This window comes from Mustelus asterias, chromosome 8, assembly GCF_964213995.1.
Source record: "Mustelus asterias chromosome 8, sMusAst1.hap1.1, whole genome shotgun sequence".
Lineage (NCBI taxonomy): Eukaryota > Metazoa > Chordata > Chondrichthyes > Carcharhiniformes > Triakidae > Mustelus > Mustelus asterias.
The window spans coordinates 104,211,732-104,228,043 of NC_135808.1; the positions used below are offsets into that span (position 1 = coordinate 104,211,732).

At 39.9% G+C, this 16,312-nt stretch overlaps 1 protein-coding gene across 4 annotated transcripts; it reads left to right on the forward strand.

The window, feature by feature from the left end:
- Positions 1 to 178: 178 nt before the first annotated feature.
- toe1 (target of EGR1, exonuclease) lies at positions 179 to 14,836 on the forward strand. Of its 4 annotated transcripts, none has more exons than XM_078218644.1 (8): positions 179 to 207; positions 935 to 1,107; positions 1,192 to 1,232; positions 6,943 to 7,039; positions 8,760 to 8,918; positions 9,542 to 9,801; positions 11,002 to 11,173; positions 11,544 to 14,836. In XM_078218644.1, exons 2-8 carry the CDS (start codon positions 991 to 993, stop codon positions 12,231 to 12,233), a joined length of 1,536 nt encoding a protein of 511 aa, XP_078074770.1. In that variant the 5' UTR covers positions 179 to 207; positions 935 to 990; the 3' UTR covers positions 12,234 to 14,836. The 4 variants fall into 4 exon arrangements, with proteins under 4 accessions (XP_078074770.1, XP_078074771.1, XP_078074772.1 ...); XM_078218645.1 differs by having other exon boundaries at positions 200 to 367; XM_078218646.1 differs by having other exon boundaries at positions 200 to 260.
- Positions 14,837 to 16,312: the final 1,476 nt, after the last annotated feature.

Here is a 16,312-nt window from a genome sequence, read left to right on the forward strand (position 1 = left end):
ATTGCCTGTAAAATTACCGAAGGCTGGCACTTAAACATTCGCCGGGTGAAAACGCAGGTGTGCCCGGCAGTTTTCCGCCCTTCGGCTGAGGGTTTTAATTTTATCCCCGAGTTTAAAAGCCCTCCCCTCGGCCCGGAGGAGTTCTGTTTGCTCCAGTCCTCATCCGGGCGCGACTGCCGCAGAGAAGGACCCGGAGTCTGTGTGAAGGTGGGTGCATGGTGACTGAGCCCAGGTCCCACTGGCCAGAGTGTGTCCGCTCTGTGAGCCCCTAAATAACTACCCACCGGGGAGAGAGTGAGGGGGGCAGCTGGAGAATTACAGCAACGGGATGTCCCAAGTCACTCTCCTGAACTTCCCCACGCTTCAGGCAACGTTTTTATGTTGTGTCTCCCGCCCTTTTATCAGAATTGCATAAAGGTCTCCCTTTCAGGGAAGCCGCTCTGATTTCTTAAAAACTAATCTAGGGGAAGTTATCTAGAGAAATTTGGGAGAACTGAGCTAAGCTGCAAATGAGGGAGGACAGTGCAACAATCTGGATTTAAAACGACTCTTATTTTACCTTTTTAAATATGAGTATCTTTAATTTAGACCAGTAGGTGTTGAGCCAGCCATCCTAAACACTCTTTGCTACCCTAAATCACTCATAGAATCCCTACAGTAAGGTTGTAATACTTTGAGCAAAGTTGGAACAGTTTGCAATGGCATTTAAATTGCCTCTAATTGTACTTTGTTAAGGTTTCCATTGATTCTACCATGACCAGAAAATGTTTTTATAAATTTGTGACGGACAAGCAATATAATGAGGCTGAGCCACAGAGGAAGATTTTATTGAAAGAAAATACTTTCGTGCAGGCATTCGGTGCCCTTGTAAAATGATATGTTAATAGGGCAAAAATATCTCCAATTATTTTTAACATGCACCTTTTTTTTAAAGACTGAATGAGATGAAGTGGATTTAATAAATACAAATTGTCTACTGGCAAGAACCTGATGAAGATGTCCTTTGTGAAAGTGCCTGTTGTTGATGTCCACATTGACAATTTTAAGGAGATCTGGCCATCTATGCTGCTGGCAGTACGGACAGCAAATTTCATAGCCCTTGATACTGTGAGTGCAGTGTTTCTTATCTCTTAATTGTTTTAAAGTCATTTTAAAACAATGAACATTTATATTTGACTGCTCTACTCACAGGAACTGAGTGGACTTGGGACAAGAAAAGCTTTGTTGGCACAGTGAGTAGAAATTTGATTTGTGGTTAAATGAGTTTATCCTTCTTTATTCAGTCCGGTAATCTTATAATATTGTGATTATAGTGCTAGTCTTTCAAATTAATGCTGTCATCACCCCTCTCCCCAAAAAAAACCCTTGACCCACTTAGTAATTTCCAATCTCCCTTTGCTCTCCAAAGTCCTCGAACCAATTGTCACCACCCAAATCCATTTATATTGTTTCTGGAACTCCATTTTGAATTCTTCCAATTGGGCTTCTATCCCTGTCAGTTTTTAAAAAAAATTTTCTCTGGGATGCGGGTGTCGCTGACACGGCCAGCATTTAACAAAGTCACAAATTACACCCTATGTTACTGTCACAAAAGTAAATTTTCCCTTCCTCACCTGTCTGCAGACTTCGACACAGTTAACCATACCATCTTCTCCAGTGCTTCCCCACTGTCATCCAGCTGGGTGGGGTCCTCACACATGGTTCCATTCTTATCTATCTAATCATAGCCGGAGAATCATGCAGTGGCTTCTCTTCCTGCTCCTGCACCATTACCTCTGGTGTCCCTCAAGGATCAGTCTTTGACCCCCACCTACTTCCCATCTACGTTCTTGCACAGCATTTGCTTTCATATGTTTGCTGACAATCAGTTCTACCTCACCACCATTCCTCTCAACTCCTCCATTATTACTGAATTATCAAACTGCTTATCCAACTTCCAGTGCTGGATGATCAGAAATTTACTGCAATTAAATATTGGTAAAATTGAAACCAATGTTTTCAGTCCCTGCTCCAAACTTTGTTCCTTAACTGACCGACTCGATCACTCTCCCTGACAAAGGCCAGTCCATTCTCAACCATGAACCATGGAGTCAGATGATCCAAGATCACATTCGCTCTTGAGATTAACTTCCAACCTCTTATTCACATGCCATCTCTAAGACTACCAATTTCCAACTCCATAATATCACTCAGCACCCCTTTCTCAGCTCATCTGCCTTAAACCTCGTCCAAGCCTGTATTGCCTCCAGAAGTAACTATTCCAATGCATTCCTGACTGGTCTCCAGATTCTCTTTTCTGTAAACTTGAACTCCCCTTCCCGTGTTTTACTTTGCAGTAAACCTCAATCCCCATCATTCCTGCGCTTAATAATCTGTGCTGGCACCTGGTCAATGGTGCCTTGTTTTTATATCTTTCCATGGCCTATTCCTCCTCTATCTCTGTAATCTCCTCCAACTCCACAACCATCCAAGGTATCTGTGCTTCTCCAATTCTAGCCTCTTGAGCATTTACAATCTCAATTACTCCACCATTGGCCATACCTTGGGGCCTAGACACACTGGAAGGTATGGAATTTCCTTCTTGCACCTCTCTGCTTCTCGACCTTGCTTTCACCAGGTTTTTGGTCATCTAACCTAATATCTCCTTTGTTGCTCTGTGTGAATGCACCTGTGAAGGACTTTGGAACTACTTTTACGTTAATGGTGCCAATTAACTATTGGTAGCTGTTGACTTAAATAAATAAACATCGTTGACTCAGAAAAGGAGTCAGACGATCCAATCTTAGTTTTTTGCTCTCTAGCTTTTTTATTCCATTACGTATAACCTGCAGATTTTCTCCCTCTCCTTGGGAATTTGGGCAGCACAATGGTTAGCATTGCTGCTTCACAACTCCAGGGACCCAGGTTCGATTCCCGGCTTGGGTCACTGTCTGTGTGGAGTTTGCACATTCTCTCTGTGTCTGCGTGGGTTTCCTCCAGGTGCTCCGGTTTCCTCCCACATTCTGAAAGACTTGCTGGGTAGGTGCATTGACCCAAACAGGCGCCGGAATGTGGTGACTTGGGGAATTTCACAGTAACTTCATTGCAGTGTTAATGTAAGCCTTACTTGTGATTAATAAATAAACTTTTTTTAAAAATACTGTCCTTTGCTCACAGCAAACCCCTAATGCACGGTGGACATAAGGAACTCGGCAAATAAGGAATTACAAGTACGGATTCACTGTGCTTGCCCATTTCTGCACTAGTAAATGTTTCTAAAATATGTTTACTCATTTTCTTCCTAAAAATCTTGAAATTGAAAATAGGTTTTGTAAATCTTGAACAGTTATTCTGATTGCACCTGCATAATGACCAAAATCATGCCCTTTGGTATTGACTAAAGGATGTTTCACCTTGAATTGATCTATCTCTCACACACAACTTGCAAAGATTGTTGATCAGCCACACCGAGGCCTACTGCCGCTGACAAAGCCATCTTTGAACTGGGGGAAACAATGAACATTCACACTGCCGAGAGTAAGCTTTTGCAGTGGGGAATTCTATTTTGGTGGCCGGATTACTTCAGAAAGTTCTAAAAAGCAACGTTGATAAATAAACTCTTGCAAAGGTAAACGAAACTCAGTCTTCAAAGCGTAATAAAATTTATTTTTAAAACTAGTTTTATTAAAACCTAGAAAATACAAAACAAAAAACATACAATAGACAGACAAAGACTTCAGCTGAAGGATCCAAGATAGGCTCAATGACACAACAGCAACACTGAGCTTTCTCCACAGATCTGGTTTTGTACCAAAAGCTTGGTCGATTAAACAGTTTGGTTATCTCAAAATACACCCAAGTAATTAATTTACAGAGTTTAATAATCAACATGCCAAACTATTTATGATGATTTTGATGCTCGAATCATAATCTGACACTTAAAATATTGATCTGTCATTCGTCTGTCTGTTTTACGGAAGTTCTCTCCCAAAAATGGCTTATGATTCAGCATTTCTCTAACCAGTTTAAACCGGCTCTAATACCAAATGAAGGCGCCTTTATCATTTGGCACTATCCCCCGGCCTGGATACGCATGGGTAATTTACTTTGTTGCGTAATTTGTGCCTGGCTTGTGCTGTATCTTTCATGAATACATCTTTCATTTTACTGGCATGTTACAAATTCATTTCTTAAGAGACTTTATTAATCTGTAACTTAAATATTTTGTATTATTTGCAATTAAAACATTTGCTGCTAATCATCCTCATGTCGGGTATTTAGAATTAATCAGAATTCTCAACTACAGCTATAGACCCCAAAACTTCAGCAAAAGACGGAGAAAGTATATGGACAAATTGCTGAGGTGCACAAACAATATGGCAGTAATATAGGGCGGCACGGTAGCACAGTGGTTAGCACTGTTGCTTCACAGCTCCAGGGACCTGGGTTCGATTCCCGGCTTGGGTCACTGTCTGTGTGGAGTTTGCACATCCTCCTCGTGTCTGTGTGGGTTTCCTTCGGGTGCTCCGGTTTCCTCCCACAGTCCAAAGATGTGCGGGTTAGGCTGATTGGCCATGCTAAAAATTGCCCTTAGTGTTCTGAGATGCGTAGGTTAGAGGGATTAGTGGGTAAATCTGTAGGGATATGGGGGTAGGGCCTGGGTGGGATTGTGGTCGGTGCAGACTCGATGGGCCAAATGGCCTCTTTCTGTGCTGTAGGGGTTCTAAAATTTCTATGATAATAGGGAATTTCAACTACCTGATCATTAACTGGGATAATATCAGTGTAAAATGTACTGTCTAGTGGGCACAGAATTTTTAATGCATTTAAGAGAACCTTTTCAGTCAATGTATAGTAGGTCCAAGTAAGTAAGGGCAGTCCTGGACTTACTTTTAGGGAATGAATTTGGGCAGATGGAAGGGGCATCCTGGAGAGGACATTTTGGTGATGGTCATCATTATTCGGATAGATCGATTTAGCATCTTTAAAAAGAACAAAAATAGCCCCAAAGTAAAAATTTTAAATTGCGAAAAGGATAGTTTTACTAAGCTGAGGTGTGATATGACAAAAGTGGCTTGGAAACAGCTGATTAAAGGTAAATTAGTAACAGCTGTGGGATGTGCTTGAGCAGAAAATCAAGAGGGTTCAGAACAAATGTGTTCCCAGAAAGAAAAGAGCGAGATTCTCAAATCTAGAACCCCCTGCCCGGGATGTCAAAGACAACATAGGGTAGAGTAAGGTATAAAGAAAAGATACTACGGAAAATCTGGAGGATTATAGAAAATGCAGGGGTGAAATTTAAAAATTGGGGAGACAAAGTGAGAGTATGAAAAAAATATTGAAAATAAAATCAATGAAAGCTCTGTTATTACAGAAATACATTAAAAACAAGAGGATAACTGAAAAAGTACAGCCTATTAGTGATCAAAAAGGTAACTTGTATGTGGAGATGGAGGAGTTGGGCATGTTTCTTAATGAAGACTTTTCGTCTTGTGCCCACAGAAGAGGGATTGGGATTTGCTGACACCTGGAGGTGAGGAGGAGTGTGAAGAATTGGATGGGATAAGTACAGTGAGAGGAAATAATGAGGCATGTAGCATTTTGGAAAATTGGATAAACCACTAAAGTAATAGGAGCAGGAGAAGGTCATTCAGCCCCTCAAGCCTGCTCTGCTATTCAATTAGATCGTGGCTGATCATCTACTTTAGTGTAATTTTCCACATCAACCCCACAGCCCTTGAATATCAAAAAATCTATCAATCTCCAGTCTTGAATATACTCCAATAACTGAACCTTCACATTCCAAACATTCACCACCTTCTAACTGAAGAAATTCCTCCTCGTCTCGGTCCTAAATGGCCTGCCTCTTTTATTCTGAGACTCTGCCCGTGGTTCTAGACTGCCAGCCAGCCAGGGAAAGCCCCCTTCCTGTTTCTAGCCTGTCAAGTCCTTTAAGAATCTTGTACGCTTCAATGAGATCACCTCTCATTCTTCTAAACCCCAGAGAAAACAGGCCCAGTCTCCTCAGTCTCTCGAGACAACTTTAGCTAAAAAGAGAGTGGGTAAGCTGGGGTTGTTTTCTTTGAAATACAGATGGCTGAGTAGAAATTTAAGGGGTTTACAAATTGAGGGACCTAGATGGAGTGGATAGGAAGGACCTATTTCCTTTAGCAGAGGTCAATAACCATGGCATGGATTGAAAGTGACGGATAGAGGGAGTTGAGAAACCTTTTCATCCAGAGTGTGGTGGGTCTATGGTATTTGCAGCCTAAAAGTATGACGGACAGAAACTCTTGTCACATTTTTAAAAAATCTTGAGTATAGATCTGAAGTATCGTAGCCTACAGGGTTATTGTCCAAGAGCTATAAAATGGAATTAGGCTGGTAGCGCTTTTTTTTTGGTCAGCACAGAGGTGATGTGCTGCAAGTCCTCTTTCTGTGCCACAAATCTCACTAGAGTAAGCTTACTTTCAAATATTGGTGCCAGTGTAAGATTTCCCAATATTTGTTGTTTTAGTCAGTGGGGTAAATCTACATAAGCTTTAATTATCTAAATGAAGGTTGCGTGTATACAGATGGGGGCCACTCATTGGAAGGTTGTAGAGTTAAGGAGCTATACGTTTTTAATGTTTCACATTGTGAATACATCTGAAACCAAGTTAAAGATTTGACTTCTGACAGCCAGTTGGTGGAGAAAGACCAGAAGTTTATCACTGAGGGCAAAGACACAACTGTTCTGAGAGCTAATTGCGAACATTGTCAGTATTAGTAGGCACACATGCATTCTTAAAGCGAACCTCTTTGGCTGATTTCTCTACTGAGCTGTCAACTGAGCAAAATGACAGGTCGAAGAGAAAAAAATCTCTAGCAATGAATCAGATTTTGCTTCCTCTGCTGTCATAGATGACACAGCTCTTTCTAATGGTAGATTGAATAATTCTTGCTTTCTTGGATGTCCTACAGATCAATTGAAGACCGATACAAAGCAATATGCCAAGCCGCCAGAACTCGTTCTGTTTTATCTCTTGGGATAGCAAGTTTCAAACAGCTGTCAGACAAGGTAAGAACCTTTTCAAAAGAAATTCCGTTTACTCCCTGTGCTCTTTGGAAAGTTCCTCCGAAACAACATTATTTACCTTCTGCTGACTAGTTGGTTCCTCTGAGCCTTCCAATTCCTCAGTGGCTATCACTAATATCTCTAAAGTCACCAGAGGCACCTTTGACCCTTTGATATAATCCATCTAGAAAAATGTATTTTGTCCTTTTCATCACCCTGCACTATTCCATTATCTTTTTGTGTAAGAAAGTGTACTGGCTGGTGGTGGCAACCTAGCTGTGAGATTGACTAATGAGTGACAATTCCATGTGTATATTATTTATAATTAATTTTCCCTTTGCCAATGTTCAACTGCTTCACTGTGGTGCCTGTTGTACATCATGGGCTAAGATTGGGTGCTTTCCATGTGGTACTAGCCTGTTTGGCTCCACTCCCTGCATATCTATAAAAGCTGTGAATATCTTAGAATCAAGACTGGCCAGTCTCTCAGATTACACTGGGAGTTGAGCAAACAAAGTCCTGAAATTGAGTACAGTTGGAGGGCATGGATAAGGATAAGAACGGAGGTAAAGGGGGCGTGCTGTGTGCAATAGGAAACTATCTTAGCAGGGAGGGCCATCCCGCATTTTGTGCTTCATTTCAGCCTGCCCTTGAGCTCTCACTGGAATGACGGAGGTTGAGGGGTGACCTGATAGAGGTTTACAAGATTGAGTGGCATGGACAGAGTGGATAGTCAGATGCTCTTTCCTAGGGTAGAAAAGTCAAGTACTAGGGGACATAAGTTTAAGATGCGTGGGGAAAAGTTTTTAGAGGAGATGTGCAAGGCAAGTTTTTTTTAGAGGGTGGTGAATGTCTGGAACGCACTGCCCAGGGAGGTGGTGGGAACAGGTACGATAGCGGCATCTAAGGGGCAACTGGACGAATACATGAATAGGATGGGAATGGAAGGATATTGACTCCGTAAGTGCATAACAGTTTAAGTTTAGGCAGACACCACGATCGACGCAGGCTTGGAGGGCTGCAGGGCCTGTTCCTGTGCTGTGCTTTACTTTGTTCTTTGTTCATTTTCAATAGCGGGAGGAATCTTGATGCATTAGATCTTCTCTTCTCAGGTCCTCGTTTTTGAGGGGTGGAATTGTATGGCACTATAGTGTAACCCCCAACAGGGTTAAATAAATAGTTCTTGGTTAGGTTGATGGTGTTTCTGAGCACGAGCTACATTCCCATCCAGGGAATGTGGAGGAGAGGGGGGGGGGTGTTCCTTCATGCTGTAGAGTTTGTGCCACACAGAAATGTAGCCGTCTGGGTGAGGGGGAAAATTGCAGCAGAGCTGACTGAAGGGGAAAAATTCACTACCTTTTAATATTAATGCTTTTTGCTTCCCTGTGGATATATGGCTGCTGAGGTTCAAGAAGGTTAGGGTTGCTCAGCACACACGATGACCAGAAGCTGCAGCAGTTAATGTTAACTCAGTTTGGGTAACTGCTGCTCTTATTATTGTGATGTTCAACATTGTAAATCCCTATTATTGTATTCCCTGCAGGTGTATCACAAACATTGGATTAATGTCAATGCGCTTTTTTTAATGCATTACCCCATTAAGATCATATGAATTGTGTCTTTTCAAAGTGTTTTGAAATTAAGTATCTTGCCCCAGTGTTTTAAATGGATATGGATACTTGTGTGTTTGCAATTGGTTAATCGCAACTGTTAAATATTTCAGCCAGCAGGCACCTATTTGAGTCAGGTGTACAACATCACCCTGCTCTGCATGGATGAATACATAATCGAGCCACAGTCTGTTCAGTTCTTGGTCCAGCATGGCTTTGACTTCAATAAACAATATTCTAAAGGAATTCCGTACCACAAAGGGAATGACAAGGTAACGGCTGACTTGATTTCTTAATGTTTTGCATGTTTTTAAAAAATTAATCCTTAGTTCTATTTGTTTAGGCTAGATTTCTTGCTTTGTGCTCTTTCAACTACTACTGCATGCTTGGTAGGGGTGGGAAGGATGTTGACTTCATTGATTTGTGGTGTGCAATTTAATTTATTGGTGCGTAAGTTATGGTGTTGAGTAGCATTGTACAGCTCAATGCGGTCTTATCGTCACCTGCCAGGATGCAGTGTACAATAGCACCCGTTTTCAGTATCAAGTGCTGCCAGAACAGCCTTGCCATGGTTACATTTGAAGTAATGCTTTCTCTGCCCTGCTCCAACAATACACCTCAGCCCCAACATCAGAAGAATATTCTCCATTATACAAATGTAATCTTTTTTGTATTTTCTTAAAGTTGCCCATCTAGTGGCATGTTGCAGACAATTTTATGCTGTGAGCTTTTGTGCAGTAACTGGATGGATACTACCTGAACTCAGTTCACATATGACCCTCCAGGGCAGCTAGCAACAGAGGGGGGTTTGTCATATCAACAGTCCAGGTCCTAGTTAATCCATTGTACCCAAATACCACTTATCACTGTCTTTTTATGATGTATTTTTCCACAGCCTAATGAATGTCTTGGCCAGAATATGCGAGCTTTATTCCTAGAAATTGTTCAGTCCAAGAAGCCTTTAATTCTTCACAATGGGCTGATTGATCTGGCGTTCCTGTACCAATGTTTTTACGCAAACCTGCCGGACCAGCTCGTGACCTTCACAGCAGATCTGTCTGAGATGTTTCCAGCTGGGGTTTATGATACCAAGTACGCTTCAGAAGTTGAAACTCGCTTTGTGTCCTCCTACTTGGAATATGCCTACAAAAAATGGTAAGTGGTTTTAAAATAGTCATTTTCCTCTGTGTTGAGGGACCAGGGAACTGATTTTGTTTTTTATTAAATGGGAAGGACTATCATTTAAATCCCAGAAATCTGGCTTTACAATTTCCTTATTTTATAAGGAATTAAGAATGTTTTAAATTACCTTTTATTGAAAAGCTGTAAAAGCACCATTGATGTATTGCCAATCGCAGCAATGAATTATTTCTCTTGTATTGAAACTATAAAACTAAAGTGATATTGGTTAATTAATGAATGCTGATTGAATTAATTCCTTGTTCTCTTAAGTCAAGGGCTCTTTTGTGTCCATCTTTAAGAACATAAAGAGCCTCGGTTTCACAAAAGGCAGCAATCCTCACACTTACACTGAAGTGTCAGTTTAGATCATGTGCTCAAATCTCTACAGTGGGGCTTGAACCATCAACCGTTTGACTGAGGTGAGAGCACTACTGCTGAGCCCAAGGCCAACACAATGAGGCACTCTTTCAAAAGAGTGGCAAAGACCATACTGGGCACAAGGTTGATGCAGACACCATGTGAAGAAGTGTTTCTCTCTTGAGCAGACATCCCCAATCTTTAGCAAAATATTAAAGTTTATTAGTCACATTCATACTATAATGAAGTCACTGTGAAAATCCCCTAGTTGTCACACTCCGGCACCTGTTCGGGTACACTGAGGGAGAATTTATCATGGCCAATGCACCTAACCTGCACACCTTTGGACTGTGGGAGGAAACCCAGGCAGACATGGGGAGAATGTGCAAACTCGTGGCCCAAGCCGGGAATAGAAACTCGGGTCCCTGCACTGAGGCAGCAGTACTAACCACTGTGCACATGCTGCCCAAATATTTAGATCATTTTTAAAATTATGGCCAGAGATGCACTTTTGCAACATGACTATTATTCCAAGCGCCACACCCATGCACCCTTTTTAAAAAGGTGTATTTTGAATTTTTTGTTCAAAAAGCTTATTTTATTTCTCAATAATTACATGTGAATGTAAATTTGGAAAGGGCAAGCAGTACCTCTTCTTTGTCATTAGGAGTTTGCTGTTTTTATTCTAAGACCTTTGGTGGTTTGAAACATAATACTAGGCTTGTGTCTAATGTCTGAAATCCTGGAAAAGCATAGCACCAATTTACTGTGTTATGCTGACTCTAGTAATGGTACATGAATTGTTTCAATTTGCAGCAGAAGGGAGAATACCAGACTGATTGACACTAGCAGCAGACATCTCTCCATTGAGTTCTGTAACTATCAACAGGCATTCACAGCTTATATTGACTATCGGTACTGTAACCACCCAGAGACTGACGGAAAGCTTACAGATGAGAGAAAAATGGAAATATGTGACAGGTTTTCTGTGAGTATAATGGGCATAAAATTTTAACTTTTGGGTGGGGAGGGGGAAATTTTGTGAAATGAGGGATGTCTGTGCTCCTCCCATAAATCATTTTTAGGTAGACATTATTTCACACCAGTGACCAGATAGATGATTTGCTTCAAGCCTGTGTCACTGAACCAGTCAGTGATATGCAGAGCAGCTTGGGAATAGTCAGAACTCTTTTTTTTCAAACATCATTCTTGACGGGCATGATGTCAGATGTCTGTGGGATTATAAATACAAGCTGGAACAGAATGACCCTTGCTCAGCCCAGTTTAATGCATAGTGATAATGGGAAGTTTGTTCCGTGATAATGCACTTGTAAATGTCTTTGCATGTCTCTTAAAAGGCTTATGGCTGGTGTCCAAATGGAGTGAAATGCTCCCTGTCACACAACACTGACCTCATTATTGATCAAGATGAACGCATCAATGATAAAAGAAAGAAGAAAAAGGCAAGGAGAAAACGAAGACAGCACACAGTGGAATCAAGTGACAACCCTACTGAGTGCACAGTTGCAGATAACATGACTCCCACTGATGATCCGCCATCTAAGTTATTGTGCGACAACTCGAGTGTGGAACCAGAAAGAATGGACACTGAGGAAATGATACAGGAAAAGCCTTTAAGTGACATGCAACTCCCAGGGACCACCATAGACGAGGAGGAAAGTGAAGACAATCTCTGTGGTACAGTGGAAACGCAGGGGGAATTTTTGAGCACCAGTAAAATGGATAACAATCCTGAGGATCAAAAGTGTACAATAACTGAATTGGCAGAAAAGAACAAAGTGGAAAAATATGAGGGAGGCACCCACCGTGCAGGGTTTGACGCTTTCATGACTGGATTTATAATGGCTTACATTTTGATGTGGAAAAATGGTAATGATACCACAAAGAAGAACCCATGGCTCCCTGACTGCCACAATAAACTTTATCTGAGTGGCAAAGCCATTCCCCTACAGATTTGTAAAAGTTCATTCTCAAAATCCTCGAAAGCTCACCAGGCCAAGATTGAATTGCTTGGGGAAAAACAATGAGGTTTGGAAAAATTTAAAAAAAATCAATGCAGCTATTTTTTTTAAATAAACATTTGAGTTCCAAGAAAATAGCCAACAAATTTTCTTGTAAGCCTGTTCAAAGATGTAATAAATTTATAGAAAACTAAAGACTTGGAGATAGTAAGAGGGATACTATTTAACATTGTCTTTCTATTGCGGAAATGTCAATCCTTCATTAAATTTTTGTTTTCCTTGCTTGCTTTGCACTGCAATGTCACTGTTCCTAATATCAAACTGGAGGCTGGAAGTGTTTGTATTAATATGCTTCATCTTTTCACAAGGTGGTATTTGACAGGGGGATTGGCCAGCCTTATTGGAAACCTTTGTTGAGATTTTTTTCATTCGACACAAGATGGACGACATTCCTGTTCTCCATATTGCATATTTTCCATTACTTCCAGATTGAACTTGTTCTTCTTTCTCCAAATTATTTTCCTTTGTTAAATGTTGATCAAGTTTAAAAGCTAGTCCTGGATCATGGAACCCTTTGGATTGGACTTTACATTCAATGAGTCAGACATTAGCAGCATAGAAACAGGCCCTTTGGCCCAACTTGTCCATTCACCACCCTCGGTGAAAGAATTGTCCCTCTGGACTCTTTTGTATCTCTACCCTTGCCCTAAACCTATGCCCTCTAGTTTTAGATTTCCCCTACCTTTGGGGAAAAGATGTTGACTATCTACCTTATCTATACCCCTCATTATTTTATAGACCTTTAAGTTCACCCCTAAGCTTCAGGAAAAGGCCCAGTCTATCCAGCCTCAAACCATCAAGTCCCGTAGCATCCTAGTAAATCTTTTCTGCACTCTTTCTAGTTTAATATTCTTTCTATAATAGGGTGACTAGAACTGTACACAGTATTATAAGTGTGACCTTACCAATGTCTTGTACAACTTCAAGACATTACAACTCCTGTATTCAATGTTCTGACCAATGAAACCAAGCATGCCCAATGCCACCTTCATCACCCTATCCACCTGTGACTCCACTTTCAAGGAGCTATGATCCTTGATCCCTTGATCTCTTTGTTCTACAACTCTCCCCAACACCCTACCATTAACTGAGTAAATCCTGCCCCAATTCAATCTACCAAAATGCATTACCTCATATTTATCTAAATTAAACTCCATCAGCCCACTGGTCCAATTGATCAAGATCCTGTTGCAATCCTAGATGTTCTTCACTGACAACTATGCCACCAATTCTAGTGTCATCTGCAAACTTACTAACCATGCCTCCTAAATTCTCATCCAAATCATTAATATAAATAAGTGGACCCAGCACTGATCCCTGAGGCACACCACTGGTCACAGGCCTCCAATTTAAAAAACAACCTTCTACAATCAGTCTTCTGCTGTCAAGCCAATTTTGGCTACCTCACCCTGGATCGCATGAGATTGAAATGACAAAGTAAATGTCTGATCTTTCTGCTACCCAAAAATCCTGTCATCTGTGGCATTGTTTTCCCTTTCAGTGGCAGTTTAAATTTAATCAAAGGGATGTATCTTTTGGTATCCAGCAATATCAACACTGCACACCACTCAAGTTAATTGTATTTCTTAGGTAGTGAAGTAAACAATTGTTTCTATTGATATTTCAGATTTATAGAAGCTACATTTTCAGTGGAGAAAATGAGGATGTTTAGCAGTAATTATGCAGGCAGCATGCGGTTAAAAGTTGCATCCCATTTAAGGTAGAACATTTGTGTTTTACAGCAGAGATTTTCATGTTACTTCATATCTTCCATTAACTTTAATACCAAGTCTTGGGTTTCTATATAATTCTGCTTGTGCAAATTTTAGAATTTAGTCAGTTTCAGTGAAGTAACGAGGACAAATAGTTTTGCTGTCCCAAGTTTAAATAATCTTTCATCTCCACCCCTCTTCCACCACAGTTATGATTTCTCGATCAAATGCTAAGTGGAGTACTTGGTGCTATAAGCCCATTTCTAACAGAAAAGCAATTCAGCTCTAGTCTCAGTCACACAAAAATTTTCACATAGTTTGTAAATTTATAGCTTTAATTAGAGGTTTGAATATTAAGACATTTAGCAAAAACTCCTTCATAAATAAGAAAATAGATCTACAATCAATATCTTTTTCTTCCCATTGCAAAAAGAGGAAAACATTTTTGCATAGAAATGTAGTGACACAATGTAAGGGCTTCTTATTACAAGTGCAAATGATCTAGTTATACAAGTGTCACAACTGCAAACTGGCAAAGAAACATTACAGCTTAGTTGTTCAAGTCTAACAAATTTGTAAAAGTAAATCATTTCATTGTATTTGTAAGGAAAACACTCGGAGCCACAGTTCAAAATTACATCAGGTAATGTTCTCATACCTCAGCGTTTTTTTCTGAATGCAAGTGATACAGGATAGACTATATTCTTTAAAATGGCATTTTCTGATCTATAACATCTTGTCTCAAAGTTTCTGTTGCAGCACATTCTTTGTAATTAATTTCTTCATTAACCATAATCAACCTTTGAGTGTATATGACAGCATTATGTTATGCACATCTTGGTTCGGTAACTTGAGGTTAACCATGTTTCTTTCCAATAAAAGGAAAACTGAAGATCACTGACTTTGTTATTGTAAGACAATTATTGAATGGCAAGAAAATGGCCATTTTAAAACTGCAACATGCCCTCTGATCATCTGTCAACATTTCAGCAGTGTGTGTGAGGAGAGAAAAGGTGATTACAGAATAGAATTTTCTGCAAAATTTACAAATTGATTCTCAATCTCAAACCCAAGTTGCTATATATGAAGAATGTAAAAGCTCTGGTTTAGCACTGCTATTCCAGCACTTCTCACGTATTGAACACCACATTTTCTGATGGTATACCAAATGTGTGTGGATTTTAGAAAGTGAATATATTAATCACAAGGCAATAGATTTCTTATTGGAGACTAAGAACAATGTTTTTTTTTAAAATTTTGCTATAGCATGATTGCAATTTTGTAGTCATTTACTGATGGACTGCAATATTAAATACCTACTCATAGTACTGTTTGCGATGGTAAAAAGTATTTACCAGCTGACAAAAATTAAAATTTACACGGATTTTTTCCATAATCATTACAAAAATAAATTCCTCTAAATCTCAAGCAGGCATCAAATGCCCACAGTTTAAAAACTGACATTTCTGAGCTATCGAGACTAAAAAACCTTAACACTCAAAATAGTTTCTTAAGATACGGAACTGAAAACTTCACAAAAGACCATTTTGTTCACGCAGACATCAAGCTTCAAAGTGGAGTCACTGCCAACATCTTTCAAAACTGTTGGATGAAAATTTGCAAGCAAAAAAAAACAATAGTTCTATTTTTTCAATGAACTAAAAAGGATGCAATGACTATAACATGTTCCATGATGGAAATGCACACTTCAAATAACTTGTAAATAGTGATTATCTACTTAGCAGTAATATGTCATTATGATCAGCAACTAAAATTCACTTTGTTGCTGCAGACTGTGTGTATAGGACAACCTAAAAATGGCAACGTTATTTTTTTGAAATTGAGGCACCATAATGCAGGATTGTAATGATTAAAAGGGGAGCTCTATCCATTAACAGCTTTCGTGCAATTTCAGCTAATAAACTGTACTCCACAATCTGGTGCTAAGTGTTGGCTGTATCGCTATTGTAATGAAGTAACATCCTTTTAAATTTGCAGATGAAACTTACTACCATAAATTTTATAATAGAATGGTACCAGGTAAAGCTCAACCAGAGGCTTTGGTTTCTCAAAATGATCTAGGAGTGAAAAACAAAAAGTTCCCACTTCTGAAAATCGAAGTGGGAAATAGGTGGGAAGCAATTCAAACTATCAAATTTAAGTACTGCTGAAAAAAATATTGAAACAATGTCAGGGCAATTCACACGAATGCCATATGTATAGAGAAGAACAGTTTATACTGCATAAAGTGCTGATTGTTTGGCAACTGGACTCTGATTAGTAGAGGTGTTGCCATGGAGAATGCACCAGTTAACTGGTCAAGAAATTGCCCGAGGAATTGTACATACATTAATTTACAGGGCCGTCTCTTTT